At 35.9% G+C, this 19,524-nt stretch overlaps 1 protein-coding gene across 1 annotated transcript in view; it reads left to right on the top strand.

Moving 5' to 3' along the window:
* Positions 1–19,524, top strand: part of LOC137407940 (eukaryotic translation initiation factor 3 subunit L-like) — a 30,755-nt gene that overhangs the window by 11,053 nt on the left and 178 nt on the right. Inside the window, exons 3-13 of the mRNA XM_068094330.1 lie at positions 1,494–1,573; positions 2,509–2,640; positions 4,277–4,392; positions 5,932–6,216; positions 6,615–6,785; positions 11,422–11,555; positions 11,697–11,793; positions 12,406–12,537; positions 14,819–14,857; positions 19,197–19,289; positions 19,368–19,448. Coding sequence (XP_067950431.1) covers positions 1,494–1,573; positions 2,509–2,640; positions 4,277–4,392; positions 5,932–6,216; positions 6,615–6,785; positions 11,422–11,555; positions 11,697–11,793; positions 12,406–12,537; positions 14,819–14,857; positions 19,197–19,289; positions 19,368–19,448 — 1,360 coding nt within the window. The remainder of the gene's footprint in view (positions 1–1,493; positions 1,574–2,508; positions 2,641–4,276; positions 4,393–5,931; positions 6,217–6,614; positions 6,786–11,421; positions 11,556–11,696; positions 11,794–12,405; positions 12,538–14,818; positions 14,858–19,196; positions 19,290–19,367; positions 19,449–19,524) is intronic.

Here is a 19,524-nt window from a genome sequence, read left to right as displayed (position 1 = left end):
TACTACTGCTACTACTACTACTACTACTACAGCTTCTACTACTACTACTACTCATACTACTACTCTTACTACTCCTACTACTTCTACTTCCACTACTTCTACTTTCCATGAAATACTCCATCTGAAGACTATTTATCACTCATTTCAGCTTTTTATTTATTTATTTCAAATAATAAAATAAAAAGCCAAGTTGAGTGATTAATTTTTTAAATCATCGACTAAACTAACTGTCCTTTTGTCATTTTCAACTCAAAAATTTCAACTTTACACCCTCTCATGCCTTTGGTCACTTATTACCCAATGCTTACCTATCTATATAAATCTCAGTTTGTCATCGTCTGTAAGGATGTCCACCTGTCCACCTATATCTATTAATATCTTAGAAAATTAAAAATTAAAAGCTCACTGCTTCCTTGATTTGAACTCACAGTGATTGCAACTACAAGTTTCCAAACCACGCGCTTAATCACTGAGCTACACAGTCCTTAGCATTCTGGTGCTTTTATCACATACCGTACGCGCACGCGTACGGTGGAAAAGTGCATGCCAAGTGTGCACTTTTGATTATTAACTAGGCCTATTATTACCTTTTGCATTTGTTATTTTTTGAAAATGTTTAACACTAATTATTTTGCTACCATTACCTATTTTTTTAATTTGTAATTTATAATTGTGCTGTTTCAATTTCAAATGTGCATAACACTTCTATTTCTGGTTTTTCGTAAGATTCGATTGCTAAATCAGTATAGGCTAACACTTTTTACGCGGACAATTGTATTATCTCGAGTAGGAATAGCCTCTAGATTCTCTCTCCGTTCGGTCAGACAAAGAACTAGACAAAGATGGTCCGATATTTCATTTCTATGATTGTACCAGAATCGATAGGTACCAATATCGTCGTATTCAAAGTTTTAATGGATAGCTTCTGCTGGAACAGTAACCTTTTTTATACACACACACTTCTATGCACAAATTGTTATTGTTAATTCAACATATTCATGATTTTTATTTTGTTTTCTCAGTTCATAATAATTGTATCATTACCAAATCATCTTTTATTATAATCATAACAAAACAGGCTTAATTTAGCTATTACTTGCTAATTATTTCACATAAATTTACATTTAAACACTTTTATAGTTGTTTTATATTGTTTCTTAATTTATTTGACCTGCACAAAACATTTTCCTGATAATATGAAGTTTGAAAGTTACAGTTGTTTGACAAAGTTTGAAAACCTTTACAGTTGTTTTACTTTCTCTCAATTTATTTAACTTGCACAAAACACTTTTCTCATGAAGTTTGAAAGTTAGAAGGTTAGATTCACGTAGTTACATCTACCGGTATATATACTTGAATTTCAATGCATAACTAACACTGCACTACTTTAAAGTTGCCAATCACTTTAGATATCCTTCTTTTTCACTTTCGATCATTTAATTCCACATTTGTGCGAGTGTTAAAATATGTTCCTAAGTTTTTGCTCGTTGCAGTTTCAATGAGCTCACGGATAGATTCTTCAAGAACAGTCCATGGCCAGGTGTTGAGGACATCGCTGAAATAGTCCAACATGGTACCTTTTTACATTGTTGTTCACATCACCTGTTTGTTAGATTTTTAGAAATGATACTGTACTAGCAAACACCATTATGATTATCCATGAGAGCACAGTCATTTGTTCTGACTACATGTATATGTTTCAATTTAGAAATCTATCGACATTAGATTAAGTGATAGTTGCCTGTCAATATTCTAGTTTTAGTTTCTCTTTTTCAATAAATTTTTCTCATTTTTTGATTGTTTCGTGTTTAATTATTCGCTGTTGTGTTGTTATCGTTTCTATTCTACTTGTATTGTGTCAAGACATGGTCCTAAGACTTACCTGTCAGTAATTAAACATGAGTTCTTCTGGAATGTTGGTACTAGACGTTCATCATTATAGATTGCATCAAGGTGTGTTTTCTATAATCATGGACACGTCTGTAGGTTGTATTACACCTGTTGAGCAGGTTTGTAGGTTATGTGTGCACATAGGGGCGGTTGGTAGGTTATATGTACACATTATGGGAGTTGGTAGGTTTTATGTATTCTTCGTGGGAGTTGTTAGGCTGTATGTACTCATCATGGGGATTGGTAGGTTGTATGTGCTCATCACAGGGATTGGTCAGTTGTACGCAACATGAAAGGATCTGTAGGTTTTATGTAGACATTTAGGTTTTAGGCATCTAGGTTTCTAGGTTGTATGTGAGCGTCATGTGAAGGCCTGTAGGTTTTATCAACTTACATTCAGAACTGCTAGGACCATAGCGGAGTAGCTAGTACATGCATATAAAACTTGTGCCAGTTTTGCCTGGTTAGACTTCAGTAATACCTCTTAATACTAACTAAACTATGGCTAAAGCATAGATATATCATATTCCTTAAACATGAATGTATTTATTATACAGTGCTATTCTCACTATACTGCGATAGATATTTTACAGAGATTGATTTGTTTTGTTCATTCAGACTCGGTGTTTCTCATCCTCTACAAAGAATTGTACTTTCGGCACATCTATGCTCGAGTTGCAGCTGGTCCATCCGTAGAGCAGATGTTTGAATCCTACTACAACTACTGTGACCTTTTCAACCACATCCTGAGTATGTCATGCGTGTTGCCTCCTTAATCCCCTCTGTGTCTAACACTTTATTATTGCTCCTTCCCATTTTATAGTTACACTAGCTGGATGCCCGGCATTGCCCGGGTATTAAAAATCAGCCTACAAACAATGAGGGGTAATGAGAGTTGTCTGCCACTTGCTATTAGCCTGGCACATTGTCAATGGGTAATTTGAGTAAGCTTACTAAGAGGAGCTAACTACTTTCTCTCACGATTGAGCTCGCATAAAATTACGCGACTGCCCTCCATGATGTAGCGCCATCACGTTGCGTCGTAACAGAGAGCGGTAACGTATTTGCACCCATATAATGGCATATATCGCCTGACTATCGCCTGAGCTCGTGTGGCTTAATTGGTAAGGCGTTAGATTGGGAACAGGAGGGTCCGAGATCAAATCTTCTGTGATACGGAGTCTTTATTCCAATATTTTAATAGCTATAGTTGGACATACACAGGCATACCAACTTTAATATATATATATACAGTCAAATTCGGATAGCTCAAACACATGGTTAACTCGAACGGATGTGTTTGGTCTGTTCCCACCCAATGATAAATTGCTTTAGATTTGTTTACTCGAACAGTTTTTTGCCCAACGGCTACCAAGACAGTTATTATCGCTTTAGAATATCACTTTATTTCAAGCCATATAGAAAAACATCAACTTTTAGCAGTTCTTAGGCGTCATTATTACCACCATTAGCAAAATATTTTTGTTAACGGCTTTTATAAAGGTTTGCAAAAAATCAAAATTTAACAAACATCCGTTTAGCGATGGCCCTTCGAAAGCAAAGAAAAGCGAAATAACCTTCGGATAAACTTAAAGTAAAATCGGCAAAATTGATCTTGGTTAAAATGCTCAAAAGAAAAAATGTCTTTTTCTGAGCATTTCAACAGCGATCAAGTTTTGCCTATTTTAATCTGAAAACGTCCTGGCAGTCACATCACCTAAAACAACAAACAAATCTCAAGTGATAGAAAAATCTATACTTTCTGATAAAAAATTTTAAAACTTTACATTAGAAGCCTTTTAATTTGCACCAAGCCATCTATGCTTCTGATTTATATATAGTTTGTATATGTACATGTATCTACTAATAAATACATGGACTTGTGACAGTGCTCTGATAACTTGAACGCTCTGATAACTCTAACACTTTTGCTCAATCCCGTGAAGTTTGAGTTATCCATGTTTACCTGTACATGTATATAGAATCCTTCATAGCTTCATAGATAAGATTTGCACTGTCAATGGAGTTCTTGCTGAGGTTACTCTATACAGTGAATACTGTGCTCGATCTACCTGATACTTTTACATTCTAACTCACCTATATGATGGAGTATCTTAAATTGAACAAACCTTTAAAATTGTTATTATTTACAGAAAACATATTATTGAAGTAAGAGACGTACTATTTATAGTAATAGAGATGCACTATTTATAGTAATAGAGACGCACTATTTATAGTAATAAAGACGCACTATTTATAGCATGTTGTCTGCTGAATATCATTAGGAAATGCATCTAAATTGGCCTCCGATTGAGACCAGACAAGTTGTTTCATTGTAAGTTCGCTCTCCTCTATCTTGCTCAGTGGCGGAGATGCTTCTTTGCAGATGCTGATGGTCCAGTTGCTCTCGAGTTGCCCAACCAATGGCTGTGGAATATCATTGATGAATTTATCTATCAGTTTCAGTCCTTCAGCCAGTTCAGGAGCAAACTCTCAAAGAAGGTTTGTCTACTTCACTCCAGTAGCTATTATCATGAATGGCTAATTTTCCTTTCTACTGTTTTCGCCATCCTTTTTGTCGCAGAACTACCAATTTTGATCTGTTGGCAGCATATCCTAGTTCACGACAGCATTTTGTGGGCAAGTAAGGTCTGGAATCGAAGCTTTTGTCGATATCAACGGCTCACTCATATATATGAATAACTATCTTGTATATAACTATATATAACTATAATAACTCATATATATGAATAACTATCTTGTATATAACTATATATACAGTCAAACATGGATAACTCGAACTTCAAGGGACCGAGCAAAAGTGTTCGAATTATCAGAGCGTTCAAGTTATCAGAGCACTGTCACAAGTCCATATATTTACTTATTTATTAGTAGATACATGTACATATACAAACTATAATATAAATCAAAAGCACAAATGGCTTGTTTCAAATTAAATGCTTCTAATGTAAAGTTTAAAACGTTTTCATGAAAAGGTATAGAGATTTCTCTATCACTTGAGATTGGTTTGTTGTTTGAGGTGATGTTATTGCCAGGACGTTTTTCAGATTGACATTGGCAAAACTTGATCGTTGTTGAAATGCTCAAAAGAAAAGACATTTTTTTCTTTTGGGGTTTTACCCACGATCAATTTTGCCGTTTTTTCTTTAAGTTTATGCAGATTACCTTACTTTACCTGGGATTCGTTAAGAGCAACACTCCGAGGCAGTTCAATTAGAAGTTTTACGAGGTTTTACGGTACATTCTATATCACTCACGCTTTTTTAATAGATACTTATTGAATGTACACACGTATTCTGTGTTTAGGTCAAACGATGAATAGTTTTTTTGTAGCTCAGACAACGTATACGTTTAATTACAAGAATTTTTAAGACGATTTAAACATTCAACATTCCGACGTTGATTCAACACAGAATCAACGTCGGAAAACTATTCATCACGGGCTAGCTGGGTTACGCCACGCACTCAAGGATTTTCACCACGCACATACAAAAACAACATTCGATTTTTGTTTTGTATGTGCGTGGCGAAAATCCTTGCACGCGTGCCCCGGCTAGCCCGTGCTATTCATCGTATCGCAATATAAATCAAATTTCACCAAACTTTTAGAAAAGTCGTTGACAAAAATATTTTGCCGATGGTGGTAATAACGACGCTTATGAATTACGAAAAGATGAAGTTTACCTCTATGGCTTTGAATAAAGTGATTTTCTAAAGTGATAACAACCGTTTCGGTAGCCGTTGGGCAAAAAAACAGTTCGAATTATCAGTGTTGAGTTCGAGTTATCTATAGCAATTTATCATTACGTGGGAACGGACCAAAGGAAATGTTCGAATTAACCATGTGTTCGAGCTATCCGTGAACGAGTTATCCATGTTTGACTGTATATATAACTATAATAACTCATATATATGAATAACTATCTTGTATATAACTGTATATATAACTATAATAACTCATATATATGAATAACTATCTTGTGACTTATAAAATTATACTCTTGTATCTCTTGGCCGAAGGATCCTCAAGAAATCAGTCTGCTGAGGAGCAATCCAAAGATATGGAATGTGCACAGTGTGCTTAATGTCCTGCATTCCCTCGTCGAAAAGTCAAATATCAACCAGCAGCTCGAGGTCTATGCTAGCGGAGGTGACCCTGATAGTGTTGCGGGGGACTTTGGACGCAACTCTCTCTATAAGATGCTTGGCTACTTTTCTCTCATCGGTCTTTTGCGTCTCCATTCACTGCTCGGTGATTACTACCAGGCTCTCAAGGTCCTCGAGAGTATCGACCTCAATAAGAAGGTGTGTGCTAACTGATGCAGCTGTTTCAACTTCTCGCATTCCTCTTTTTTCTATGCACTGCTACTTTCTTACAACTTACTTACTTTTAACTTCAGTGACTTTATGGAGCTGCTGCAAGACACAAACGTAAATCCTTGCTAATTTTTAAAGAAAAATGTTTTCTTTAAGCTATTCAAGCGATGTGGTCATCATCTTCTCTTGTCATATTAAGTTGGTGCAAAAATGATAACACCCTGTTGTTTCGTAATACTTCGTAGTAATGCTTCAACAATTATTTGTGTTGTTATAAATAATATAAAGGTATGATAACTCCGTAGGCCTGATATAGCCGGAGATACTATGATATTTGTTTACCCGTTTTCCATTGGTTAAATACATGTTTATGCTTTTACATGCAGACCTTGTATTCACGAGTGCCTGGGTGCCAGATAACAACCTACTACTACGTAGGATTTGTATACATGATGATGAGACGCTATCAGGATGCTATTCGTACCCTCTCCAACATCCTTCTTTATATACAGAGAACCAAGTCAATGTTTCAGAATAAAGCACAGCTGTATGATCAGGTTGGTCGCTCTTGTCTCCTAGTCTTAAATAGAATAAGAGCAGAAGTCGTGGAGGCGAAGCCACGTTTGGGGGATGAAAAAAGAAGTTGAGCAAAAGATTGCATATTATTACGAATAAGTATCCGTAATAATAATAATGGCCTATAAATTATTATAACATCTATATATACTAGAAATTCCCCTGTCATACAGCCCACGACCAAAGTGATATTGGAAAAAAAAGGGTACTGATGGTTGAGAAATGCAATATTAGCAGTCAAATGGCGCTGCAGTGCAATAGGATAACTGCAATGGTAGCTGTAATGTATTGGGTGTGGGTGTTATTATATACAACAAACAACAATAGTGAAAGGAAAAGATTATATGTTTATATCTCTACCCCTGCAATAGGAGAAATGCAATTGGCCAATTTTAGAAGTAAAATGCACTGACATTATTAGAATAACCAATATTATTAATACAATAGTAATACAGTAATACAGTAATACAGTGATACTTCAACTTACGAGTGCCCAACGTACGAGAAACTTGAGATACGAGCCAGCTCTTAAGCAAGTTTTAGCACTAACATACGAGCCATGTTTGAGATACGAGCACGTGAGTCAGTTGCCAAGTATGCCGGATGTGTTTTATGACAACAGCATCAATCTGTATTTTTCAACTGCTCAGGTTATACTTTTGTACCGTGTTTTTGTGCGCGCTTTTCAGTGCAGAATTATGTGAATTAAAAGTACTGCGCGTAGACCGAAAGTTTGCCAGTAAAATGAAAAATAATGCAAAGAAAAAGCAAATGATAACAATTGATATTAAACGGCAAATTATTGATAAATATGCGAAATGTGTATGCATGATTGAGCTAGCTCAGCAATATGACCGAAATACATCCACAATTACCAAACAGAAGGATTATATTCAGGGCATTTAGCTCGCAAAAGGACTAACAGTAGTTTCTAAACGACGCAGCGATCTTCACGACCACTGATGAAGCGACCGCTCAGGCATTGAATAAAAGATAAACAATTGGCCGGTGACAGCGTACCTAACTGAAACGACGCTATTTAAAAAGGCCGATGCTATCTATCAAAACTATAAAAATAGACATTCGGACAAGTTGGCTAGTGGTCGTGCATTAAACCTTTGTGACGACCCCTGTGTTCGTCCTGATCGAAACATGTTGAAAGGGCGACAAAAGCAAACTTCCTTAGATATGGTCATCTTAAAACGGCCGGCTAGTCGTAAAAGCGAAACAAAGAAAAAATTAGCTAACCAGCGAGAAACTTCAAACTATGAACGCCGAATAAATTTTAATTACGTTAAGTTAAAAATGAAAGTTTGCTTTTAGATTTGCTTCTAAGTTTGTCTTTTAAGACTTTGATAAAATCCAAATTTATTAAAGTCAACTGTTGTAATGAAGGATAGCTTATATCTCCCTCTCTGGAAAATGCTAGCGTTAGCTGCTATTGTATGTATTTAATTTTACATTTTATCACATTTCTTTGTTTATTTTTTATTTGTTGCTTTTTGAAAGCATGTAGTATGTTAGGACAATAACCAACATGTTCTTTCTATTACAATATCTTGTTTTGAGTGTTTTATTTGCATTTTTTAGAGTATGGAAACCAATCAATATATATTTAATTGTTCTATATATAAATAAATTGCACCAACACGTGAGTAAATTGACATACGAGCTCAGTCTCGGAACGCATTAAGCTCGTAAGTCGAAGTATGACTAATAGAAAACCAATGCACAATTTTGTTTACATTTCAAAACGTCATAGCTAACAATATCAAGAAGTTGTGATATTTATACAGATTTTTAGAAAATCTATTTAACAAACCTACTTAGAAAAAATAATAACAGTAACATACTGCCCATCATCGATGTTGTTAGTGTGACTATAAGATTTCAATAGTCATCCAAACTTATAATTAAATATTGTAATAATCTCATAAGAATCGTTAGAAAAAATATCATCGTCATTTCCTTTACTTTCACTGCTTTGGACATCAGTTAGAATACCAAAGTACTCAAAAGTTTCCAATATGTCAGTTACTTTGAAATCGGCAAAAAAGAAACGATTTCTGTACTTCTACGTTAATTACAGAAACCTTCGGCAATTCGACAATGCTATAGACTGGTGAAATGTGCACTTTATTTTTTCGTGAAATGCGCACGACCTAATGGTTCTATTCTCTGCCGCTCGGCATTTCGTTTGCCAGTCTTAATTTTGATAAAAGTAAGGCTTGGCCAGTTTTGATAAAGATTTTTGGCAGAATTAATCTGTGTATTTATGTATAATCCGATCAGATGGGTTAGTTTTAAGATATTGCGGTAACCTTTCAAAGACTTGGTAACATATTTAAATAGGTTTATATGTGTTCTGTATCGTTATTATACTTTAACGACTCTACAAAAAATGGTTAAATTTGTTGATGAGATTTCGATATAAGGGTTTTCGATGTTGTTGATGAATAATTTTCGTAAGTTGTGTGCACATGCATTTACCATAAAACTCTCAAACTTCACTCCTCTCGTTTGGTCGTGGGATTATATACATAATAGAAATGTAAACTATAAATTCCTAAGAATTATGGGCTAGTATTACTAAAATTAGAGTGCTCAACAAATATATTGGAGCAGCTATATACTAATAAATTATTTGAAAGCAATACTTATCTTTTTTTTCCAGCTACTGTCAGTTTCATGATATTCTCATTTGAAGGATCTATTCCAACACAGCCTGACGAATGAGAATATCATGAAACTGACAGTAGCTGGAAAAAAAAGATAAGTATTGCTTTCAAATAATTTATTAGTATAATAGAAATGTATATATATAATATATATATTTCTCAAAATATGTGTGTTCATGTACGTGGATCTGTCATTTCGGCTATAGCACACGCTGATTATTTTACCGATGCGCCCACGCTTTACGATGCCCCTGTTAAGAAACATTTTTCGTAAGGTTCGATTACTATTTTTGGGGGTCGAGGCCAATTCTTCTCGCGTGGACTATTATATTGTCTCCGTATCGTCGTATTCAAAATTTTGATGGATGGCGTTTGGAGGGACAGTAACCTTTTTTATACACACACATACTTTTATACAAGAACTGTTGTTATCAATTCTACATATTCAGGATTTTATTTTGTTTCTCAGTTTGTATTAATTGTATCATTACCGAATCATGTTTTATTGTAATCGTAACAAAACGGCTTAGTTTAGCTATTACTTGCTAGTTATTTCACATTTACTGTTTTACATTTCACATTTAAAACCTTTATATAGCCGTTTTATTTTTTTTAATTTATTGGACTTGCACAAAAATTTTTCTCATGATATGAAGTTTAAAAGTTGTTTTACAAAGTTTGAAAATCTTTACATCTGTTTTTATTTTCTCTCTTAATTTATTTCAATTACACAAAACACTTTTCTCATGATATGTAGTTTGAAAGTTAGAATGGCAAATGTTGTTATATGTTAAATACAAATCAATTTTCTGACCAAAGACTTTTTTATTACCCGGGCAACGCCGGGTAGCACAGCTAGTTGTTCAATAAAAAGGAGCGAGATCACTGATGGTTGCCTAGTGTACCTTGTTGAACATTCGCTTTGCTTCTTTGCGTGTCTGTTGTACTAAATGATTTACCAGATTTTTCCAAATATTATTTAGGATTCGAACTGTGTGCATCCAGCAAGGGAGTTAATTTCTTAGATATGATTTGATATTCACTTGTGAGTTGGTTTAGTCAAATCTGTTAGTTTTAACAAAATTTATTTCAAATTGAACAAGTCATTTGGTATAGCGGTGCTATATTGTATTGTGTTTGGACAATCTATTAGTCTGTGAATCATAAATGCAATATAACAGTTGAATAGATCTACATCTATCTATAAAGATCTATTAGGTTGAAGGATCTATTAGGTTAGCCGTAAGAATTTAGTGATTTACCTACATTAACCCATTGAGAAGATTTTAGAAAATTGTGAAAATGTTATTTTATTAAAATTTGAAAATGTGTGTGTTTGAAGGTTGAGGGCTTTGGTGAAAATGTTATTTTACGCTATAACTATTTTCATAGCAAAGAAACAAGAAGATAACCAATTAGACCTTCTCCTCAGCTTGATCTAAATTTTATCATCGAGTCTGAAAAACAAATTATCATAGCAGGTAAACTAATGTATTTTAAATGGTTGCGTGCAAGGAACACGTACAAACAGGTGCAGTGATAGTAGACGAGTCACGTACAAACAGGTGCAGTGATAGTAGACGAGTCACATACAAACAGGTGCAGTGATAGTAGTCGAGTCACGTACAAACAGGTGCAGTGATAGTAGGCGAGTCACGTACAAACAGGTGCAGTGATAGTAGACGAGTCACGTACAAACAGGTGCAGTGATAGTAGACGAGTCACGTACAAACAGGTGCAGTGATAGTAGACGAGTCACGTACAAACAGGTGCAGTGATAGTAGACGAGTCACGTACAAACAGGTGCAGTGATAGTAGACGAGTCACGTACAAGCAGGTGCAGTGATAGTATGATAGTAGACGAGTCACGTACAAGCAGGCGCACTGATTGGGAGCTATTGTGTAGAAAAGTGCATAATGCTATTCATTATTTTTGCAGATAAACAAACAAAATGACCAGATGTATACTCTGTTAAACATTTGCCTGGTTCTTCACCCAATGAGAATTGATGAAAGTGTACACTCTCAGCTCCAAGATAAGCACCAAGACAAGAGGCTAAAGATGCAGAAAGGGTAAGGTCTTCGAGCCACCAGCTCATATATATATAGATATACAGTCATATGCTTGATGTTAGCATCACTCGACTCAAAAGTTAGATGCTGCTTGATATGATGCTTATTTATCAATTTACTCAGTATATCCGCTACTTTCAGCGATACTTTGGAGTTTCAGAGCGCATTCGCCTTTGCCTGCCCCAAGTTTCTCTCGCCAGTGCCTCCAAACTATGACAGCCCCCTCAACTACCATAAGGTAGGCACTTCCCTATCAGTTCCAAGCTAGGCTATCAGCTTCAAGCTAGGCCCCACTACTCACTCTTGAAGGTCATTGCAAGTGTACAGTCGGTTTATTCTAAAAAATGCATGTAGCATTAAGTTTTTATATTGAGTTGTAAATTGGAGCTCATTCTGCTCTGCTCACAATGCATGATGTTCATTTGTGTGTTGAGGAGCCGTACATGCTGTTCATTTGTGTGTTAAGGAGCCATACATGCTGTTCATTTGTGTGTTAAGGAGCCATACATGCTGTTCATTTGTGTGTTAAGGAGCCGTACATGCTGTTCATTTGTGTATTAAGGAGCCATACATGCTGTTCATTTGTGTGTTAAGGAGCCGTACATGCTGTTCATTTGTGTGTTAAGGAGCCATACATGCTGTTCATTTGTGTATTAAGGAGCCATACATGCTGTTCATTTGTGTGTTAAGGAGCTGTTCATGCTATTTATTTGTGTGTTAGAGAGCCATACATGCTGTTCATTGGTGTGTTAAGGAGCCATACATGCTGTTCATTTGTGTGTTAAGGAGCCGTACATTATGTTCATTTGTGTGTTAAGGAGCCATACATGCTGTTCATTTGTGTGTTAAGGAGCCGTACATGCTGCAGTTGAGAGTTTTCATGGATGAAGTGCAGCAGCACCACATGCTTGGAACGATCAGGAGCTACCTAAAGCTCTACTCTACCCTTACCTTGTCCAAGCTAGCTACCTTTATGGATATGGTGAGACAATTGTTTGTGGTTTCTTCTTCATCCATACCATTTCCGCCTGTTCAACACTGTTCATCCGTCTGTTTAATACTCAAGGTTGGGGCAGTCTCTGTTATGCTAGGAGCATCCTTTTTACATTTAATAAGCTGGAGAATAGTTGTCAGGAACAAATAGTTATTGTGGTTATTGTTTTGACACGTTATGTTATAAGGTGAAATGAAAGGGCAATAAAAGGCTTAATATAAAACGTGTATGACAAACACTTCGGGTTCTTCCCAAAAGTTCGTATCAAATATAGATGCTCGCTACTTTACAGTTTTGTTTCAGCTTGGTCTAATCATCTAGTCGCAATCTGATCATGGGACCCATACTTCTTGCCAAACAGTGCGAATATTTTCGGCAGCATTTTTCGACTATCACAGGTGGCCAACAGGCTTGTCATGTTTATCAGGGGATAATATGCACTCCTTCGAGCTATGGTTAAAAGATTAAACAAATTTGTATGGTAGGTTTAGGTGACAGCATTACAATGATGAAAACAGATGCGCAAGGACAATAGACATGGTTTTATTGAATGTGTGAAGTATATTTGTGAAAATATTTCGACGGATAAGGTTGCATGAAAGTGTAAACAGAAGCCATCGTTTTCAACGATGTCCCATTTGAGCCGTTTTGGAAAGAGATTCTAATCTACGGCGGTTTCGTGATAGCTGCGATTAACTGATGGTTTTTGAGCTTTTAAGAGCTTGTAATCGCATTTCCACATATTTTGCACCTTCAACGCAGCAGAGTAAGACATGGTGAATCTTTTGATACCAAATAACTGCAATATGAATTTTGTTGCAAGTCAACCTTTAACCTATTTATAGCATGAAAAGACAGATGCACAAAAAGCACATACATTTGTGACATGGAACTATCAAGGTCATCCCAGGGATGTGTGCTATCGAACATGACAGACAATGTTTTTACGCGAACGGACAAACCACAAATATTTTGCCGCATTTGCAAAAAGAGAAACAGCGTGCCGTTGTTTTTGCAAGTTATAATTCAGTTTTGTTGTCACCCCCGGATCAACAAAACACTTTTCGAAACATACAAAAATAAAACCTCATTTGAAAGCATGATTAAAAGGTCAGTCCATTTATCCATGCAATAGTGAAAACAATGATGTTTCATTAATGCCATAGAGAAGAGAATGTGGCATATTGACTCTAAATCTCAAACTTTTATAGTAAAAATATATCTGTTCAGTTTTTAGACCTGTTCTTTTCAGTGTTTCAAACCATCTACGATTTTGCTATTAAGTGGTTTAAGCAGAGATCCTCTAGTTACTGCTCTATGAGTGTTTTTTCACAAGTTGCTTTGCCCTAGCAATGTCTGAAATCGTTTAAATAGATTTGACAACACAATTTTTTTCAAGACACCCAGGATTAGCTCAGTTTTGTGCTCGATAAAGTTAACAAAATACCTACCTCGACCTAACTGGATGTCTTGTCACCTTTGAATGTGTAGTAAATTACTACTAGTAATGAATGGTGGGAGTATGAGATAGTCTTGCATATAGGATGTTAGCGGCTACCATTGTCACGAGGGATAGTACGTAATTATGACAAACTATTACGCTCTTTGAAAGATATTCATTATGGCGCTGTTATAACCACTTCTGATAATATCTAAAATTTTGACTTGGACAATAATAATGAAAACAAACTTCTACTTAGCAGACGCTTTCTGTTAGACATTAACTATGTAAACTATAGCCACATATTTTATAGGTAATGTAGAATTCTCATGCATATATTAGCTAGAGATGTTTATATCATCATGAGTAAGTAGAGATATGCAGTGCTCATTTTCTTGGTATATTCAGTCTTGCTAAAGAATGCATGCCCTAAAGATTATGATGTTATATATTTTGTCTCTGTTGGCCATGCAACAAGTTGGTCCAAGGTTTACAATTACCAGACTTATCTAATCGTGAGCATTCAAGACTCGCTATTGACCCTGTCTTCTTCTGCAGGTTTTTTTGACAAAATCTATCTTTAAATATCTACACTGACTCGCCAAAACTTATCGTAAACTTGTTAACCATGAAAAAAAGACTCGCATTTCGACTTCCTAACGGTTTACAGCCACTAAGTAGTCACAACTGACACTGTGCAGATCCTTCGGCACTTCTAGTTGTGTATATGCTTCTAGTTTGCCGTGCGGTTGTTTGGCCCGAAAGTCGTAGTACTAATACCCTAATAGTACAATATCTGTTGCATATCATGTTTAATTGTAATTTCAGACTCAGGAGGAACTGAGTATCGCTCTTATGGGCTTTAAGGTAAGTGTACTGCTTTCATAAGGTTTTGTTCTCGTTTGTACCGTGCACGCTATGTTTGTACCGTGCACGCTATGTTTGTACCGTTCACGCTATGTTTGTACCGTGCACGCTATGTTTGTACCGTGCACGCTGAGTGTGAAATATAAAGGTGAGCCATTTATGACCTTGCTTCCTGCCTCACTCACTCAATTTTGGTGCAAACAAAATTCTAGTTCCATTTCAAACAATTCTGGTGCATCAATAGTTATGATATGAAAAAAGAGCCTTCAATGAATTCAACTAAAGTTAACTTCCTGAAATTGTAGTTCGAAAAATCATAGCATTTTTTCAACCTTTTCTGTCATATTCTGTCTTGCGGTAAAACATGGCTGGACATTTTCCGATGGCTTTACATAATAGTGTTAAATAGTAAACAGCCAATATTAATGTTAATTTAATGTTAATAAAAATATGTTAATAAAAAATTATTGCTTGGCATATTTGTTAGTGCTTCAGAATTTGTTTTAAGAACTATCATTTTAGTTTTTAGGCCAAGTTCACATGCAGCCATGTGCAAAATTTCAAACTGTTTTTATGCAGCTTAAAGTATAGCTACAGCGAATATATTAGTATCATTTTAATGCTGATAGTGTCCGCTATCTGATTATTTTAATGATTAATCTACTAATTTAATAATTGAAACATTAGGCTGCCCTCTATTGTTTAATGTGTGCAGTTATGCAACCTACTAAATAATTTTCAAAGCTGAACAACTCCTTGACCAGGTTTGTGGCCCCTAAAAGGGCAGTTGGGTGTATAAATACTTTTTGTAAAGAAACTGGAGGTGATTACTGAAGCTTCGTAGTCTCAGTACATGATTGGTCAGCCTTTGTTCTCTATGACAAGATGACAGCAGTTGGGTATTAATGCAACCAACTTTTGCAGTTTTCTTGGCTCAATTAAAGCCTGTCTGTAAACACTATCGCTCAAATCAACGTTTAGCTGTGCGATGGACTACAACGATTAGCTGTTTTTACATCACCAATGATAAGGTGTACACAATATGAGCGATTAGTTGTAGGTGATCCGCTAACCAACAACCAATTAGAAATCACGAAATTACATTGGGGATATCGTGGGTCCTTTTGTTATCTTTTAATTATCTGATTATGCAATTTATCACGAGTGTAGTTCTTCGCCATGTTTGTGAATATGAATTGACGGTATGGTACCGTATAATTAAGATAGCTCTTTGTGAGATCATCGCCTACGAGTTCTAGTCGGTTTGAAAAATGTGTAGCTGTGTTGGCGATTATAGTACATTCCAATTACTTATTAGAGTTATTATTATTATACTTATTATTCCATAGTTACATGTAATTACTATAGTTACATTATAGTAAAAAATTTATTTCTGTGTACATTCCGCAACCGAGTTAGGAACTGCGGGCTAGAAACTCATAAATAGTTATCTTTTTTAAATTTTACCTGATTTGACACCAAGCTTCACAACTGTTAAAATTGGACTCGATGCGGTCAACAAACAGCCAATCAAGAAGCTAACAGTTGCAATCATCAGTGTCAAAGTTCAACATGTTGAAAGTCCATCGCATTGTCGCTAGCAACGATTACGTACATTGGCCGCTCATCACAAAATCACGTCATAGCAGTTCATCGTTGCGGTCAATCGCACAGCTAATCGTCGATTTGAGCAAGAGTGTGTACGAGTTTTTACTCTGTGCCAAGCTCTCACAAGGCCCTCCATCTGCTCATTCTTAGTTTTGGGCTTGGTCTTGTTTACTATAGCTGCCATGCGTTGCCACAGATTTTTAATGGGATTCAAATTTGGGCTCTGAACTGGCCATGGCAATGTGCTGACTCCCTCTTGTTGCATCCACTCTTTGACTTTCTTAGCACGGTGGCAGGGGGCATTGTCATCCTGGAACTACCAGTCATTTGAACCTTCACCAAACAAAGCCTTAGCACTTGGTAACATTTTACTTTGCATGATGCAGTTTTGATATATTTTTCTCCGTTCATCATGCAAAGTACAAAGACAAACCGTCCAACTCCTGATGCCGCCATACAGCCCCAAACCATCACTGATGCAGGGTGCTCTACTATGAGAGTAATACACCATGGCTTGAAAGCTTCTCATGGTCTTCTTCTAACATACTGCAAACCAGAGTGGTTTGTAACAGAAAAGGTAGATTCATCGGAAAAAAGTGCTCTCTTCCACTGGTCCACACTCCATGTCTTGTGATGGCGTGCCCACTTTAATCGATTGCACCATTGTTTCTCTGTCACCAGTGGCTTTTTTCTTGCTTTGCAGCCCTTCAACCCAACAACAATTAGGCGTCTTCTAACTGTAAATGTATGCACTTTAATATTGCTTGTGTCCTGCCAGTCTCTGGTTAGTTCACTGCTAGACGTTCTACAGTCTCCCAAGGATAACCCCACCAGAGTTCTGTCTTCTCTACTAGTGCTCTTTTTCGGGCGACCAGAGTGTGGTTTATCTTCAGTACTGCAGCCAGTCTCGTTGAATCTCTGGATGACACCAGACACTCCTTTTCTTGAACTACCAGCTCTTTTAGCAATTTATCGCATAGAAATTCTTTTTTTATGAAGGAAAATATTGGTTGCTTGCTGTTCTGCGGTAGTTTTGATAGTGAAGATGTTACTAATGAAAATACTGTACAACGAAGGCACAAAATGTCAAGAATTCTTATTTTTATATCTTTAGATACACAACAATTGCAAAACTTCAAAGATTTTGCAATGACGGCTTATAGAGATGAAATTAGAATATTTACTTGTACTCACTTCATATTATTATTAAATACTAAACTTATTTGAGTGAGAGTGTCATGTCCTTTAGGAGAGTGGAGTAAACTTTGTAATTATGCTTCAAATGACACCATCTTGAAGAGGAGACTGAGGATTAAAATGATACCTTGCTTTGTTATATTTGAAATAGTTCTCTTTATTCTATTAGGAATTGTACTCTCGAGTTCATGCAAATTCATAGGGCAGTTTCATACATCTGCACATGACTGTAACTTGGTATTTTGCATTTCCTGTACTGTTTGTAGCCTGCCAAATGGTATTATCTTAAAAATATTTTTGATTATCATCGCTAATAACAAAATTATGTGGATTTGCACTTGGTAAGCCTTTGTAGGCAGATACTCTTTGATGGATTCGTATCCACTTCAAAATGGCCATGTTGAACACACATGGCTTGCATCATGATAAAACTACTATCACGTTGTTTGCTAGGTGGCTATGATTTTACAATTGACAGCAGGTGTGAGTGAAAATAATGAAAAGGTATTACGATGGAATAAAAAATATTTGTTTAATCCAGCAGAGATTATCAAATATTATTAAAATTGTCAGTCTCATTTTACTTTTCACCCAAGCTGTCCATCACTTTCTTAGTTTGTGTATTTATTCAAATGTCAACATCTTCGACTTGAAATTTGCTGGTCAAGGTATAGCTAAACTAGAGGTGCAATATTTGGAGTTGCCCATTCATGTTTTGTTTTTGTATTTCCAAAATCTTCAGTTCAAATTTGATGCTTCTCATATGGTAGACGTAAAAGAAACCACTTTAGCAAATTATCTTTACTTCAGCTAAAATGTCATCAGCATTTTTATATTTTGTTGCAGCAGCTCCTTTTAAAGGCAGTGATGTTCGAAGTGTTATCTCATTATCTTTATATTTTCTAATATTTAGCATATTAGCTTTTGATGTGTAGCACGTTTTTACTGGTGTCCCAAATGTGTTTTAAAATGTATAGTAATTATGTTATTGTGTTCATTTTGGTAGCCCATTTACTTGCATGGTATTTGCTGGTTATTTGCCGTTATCACAATTACTGATGATCTATTAAACTAATATCGTCAACTGAAAGCAACAGCTTTTATATACTTGTCAAAGTTACCAAGTTACATGAATCAAAATATGTGGCATCAAAATGCACCACATGTTTTGGATAAAAAGCGTACAGCATATGTACAGTTGAAAAAAATTGCTGTCGGGTAAAAGTTACTGTTTTGTTTCACTACAGCAGATCAAGTGACGATATTCTCCTTCTTGTCCATCCACTCTTGGCTTATTCTTCATCGATATGCAAACTTTCAATTTTTATCACTTATTTAAAGCTAGAATAAATGGTGTTACATTAAAATGCATTAACACGTTTTTAGTACAAAAATGCTGTATATGAGTGCAGCTGAAGGCGAAACATTAGTTTACAATTTTAATGTACCACATAAAGGTGGAGCTTTTATATTTTCCCGAAATGCTTTACTATGATCTTATAATTTAACAAAATCTTTTTGTGTTCTATTGCAGCATAAGATGAAAAATGTGGTCTGGACAGGTGGTGCCAGCGGACTTGAAGGGGAGTTTCAGTCTGGTTCAGAAGTCGACTTCTATATCGACAATGTGAGTATTGTCCTGAACATTTTTTCCAATATGTTCTAACCCATGTTTTCTACACTTAATTTAACTTTCCTCTTACAGGACATGATCCACATTGCTGACACTCAAGTTGCACGGAGACATGGAGATTTCTTTGTCCGTCAGATTCACAAGTTTACTGAGGTACACTTCCAAAATTAGATCATCATTTTTCCATTTCTATGCCTATTATTGCAAGCTACAACTTTCATTTCCTTAC

The sequence above is a fragment of the Watersipora subatra genome, chromosome 1 (assembly GCF_963576615.1).
Source record: "Watersipora subatra chromosome 1, tzWatSuba1.1, whole genome shotgun sequence".
In the NCBI taxonomy this organism is placed as follows: Eukaryota; Metazoa; Bryozoa; class Gymnolaemata; order Cheilostomatida; family Watersiporidae; genus Watersipora; species Watersipora subatra.
The sequence above is the reverse complement of the archived record's forward strand: the minus strand, read 5'-3'. Positions and strand labels throughout refer to the sequence as shown.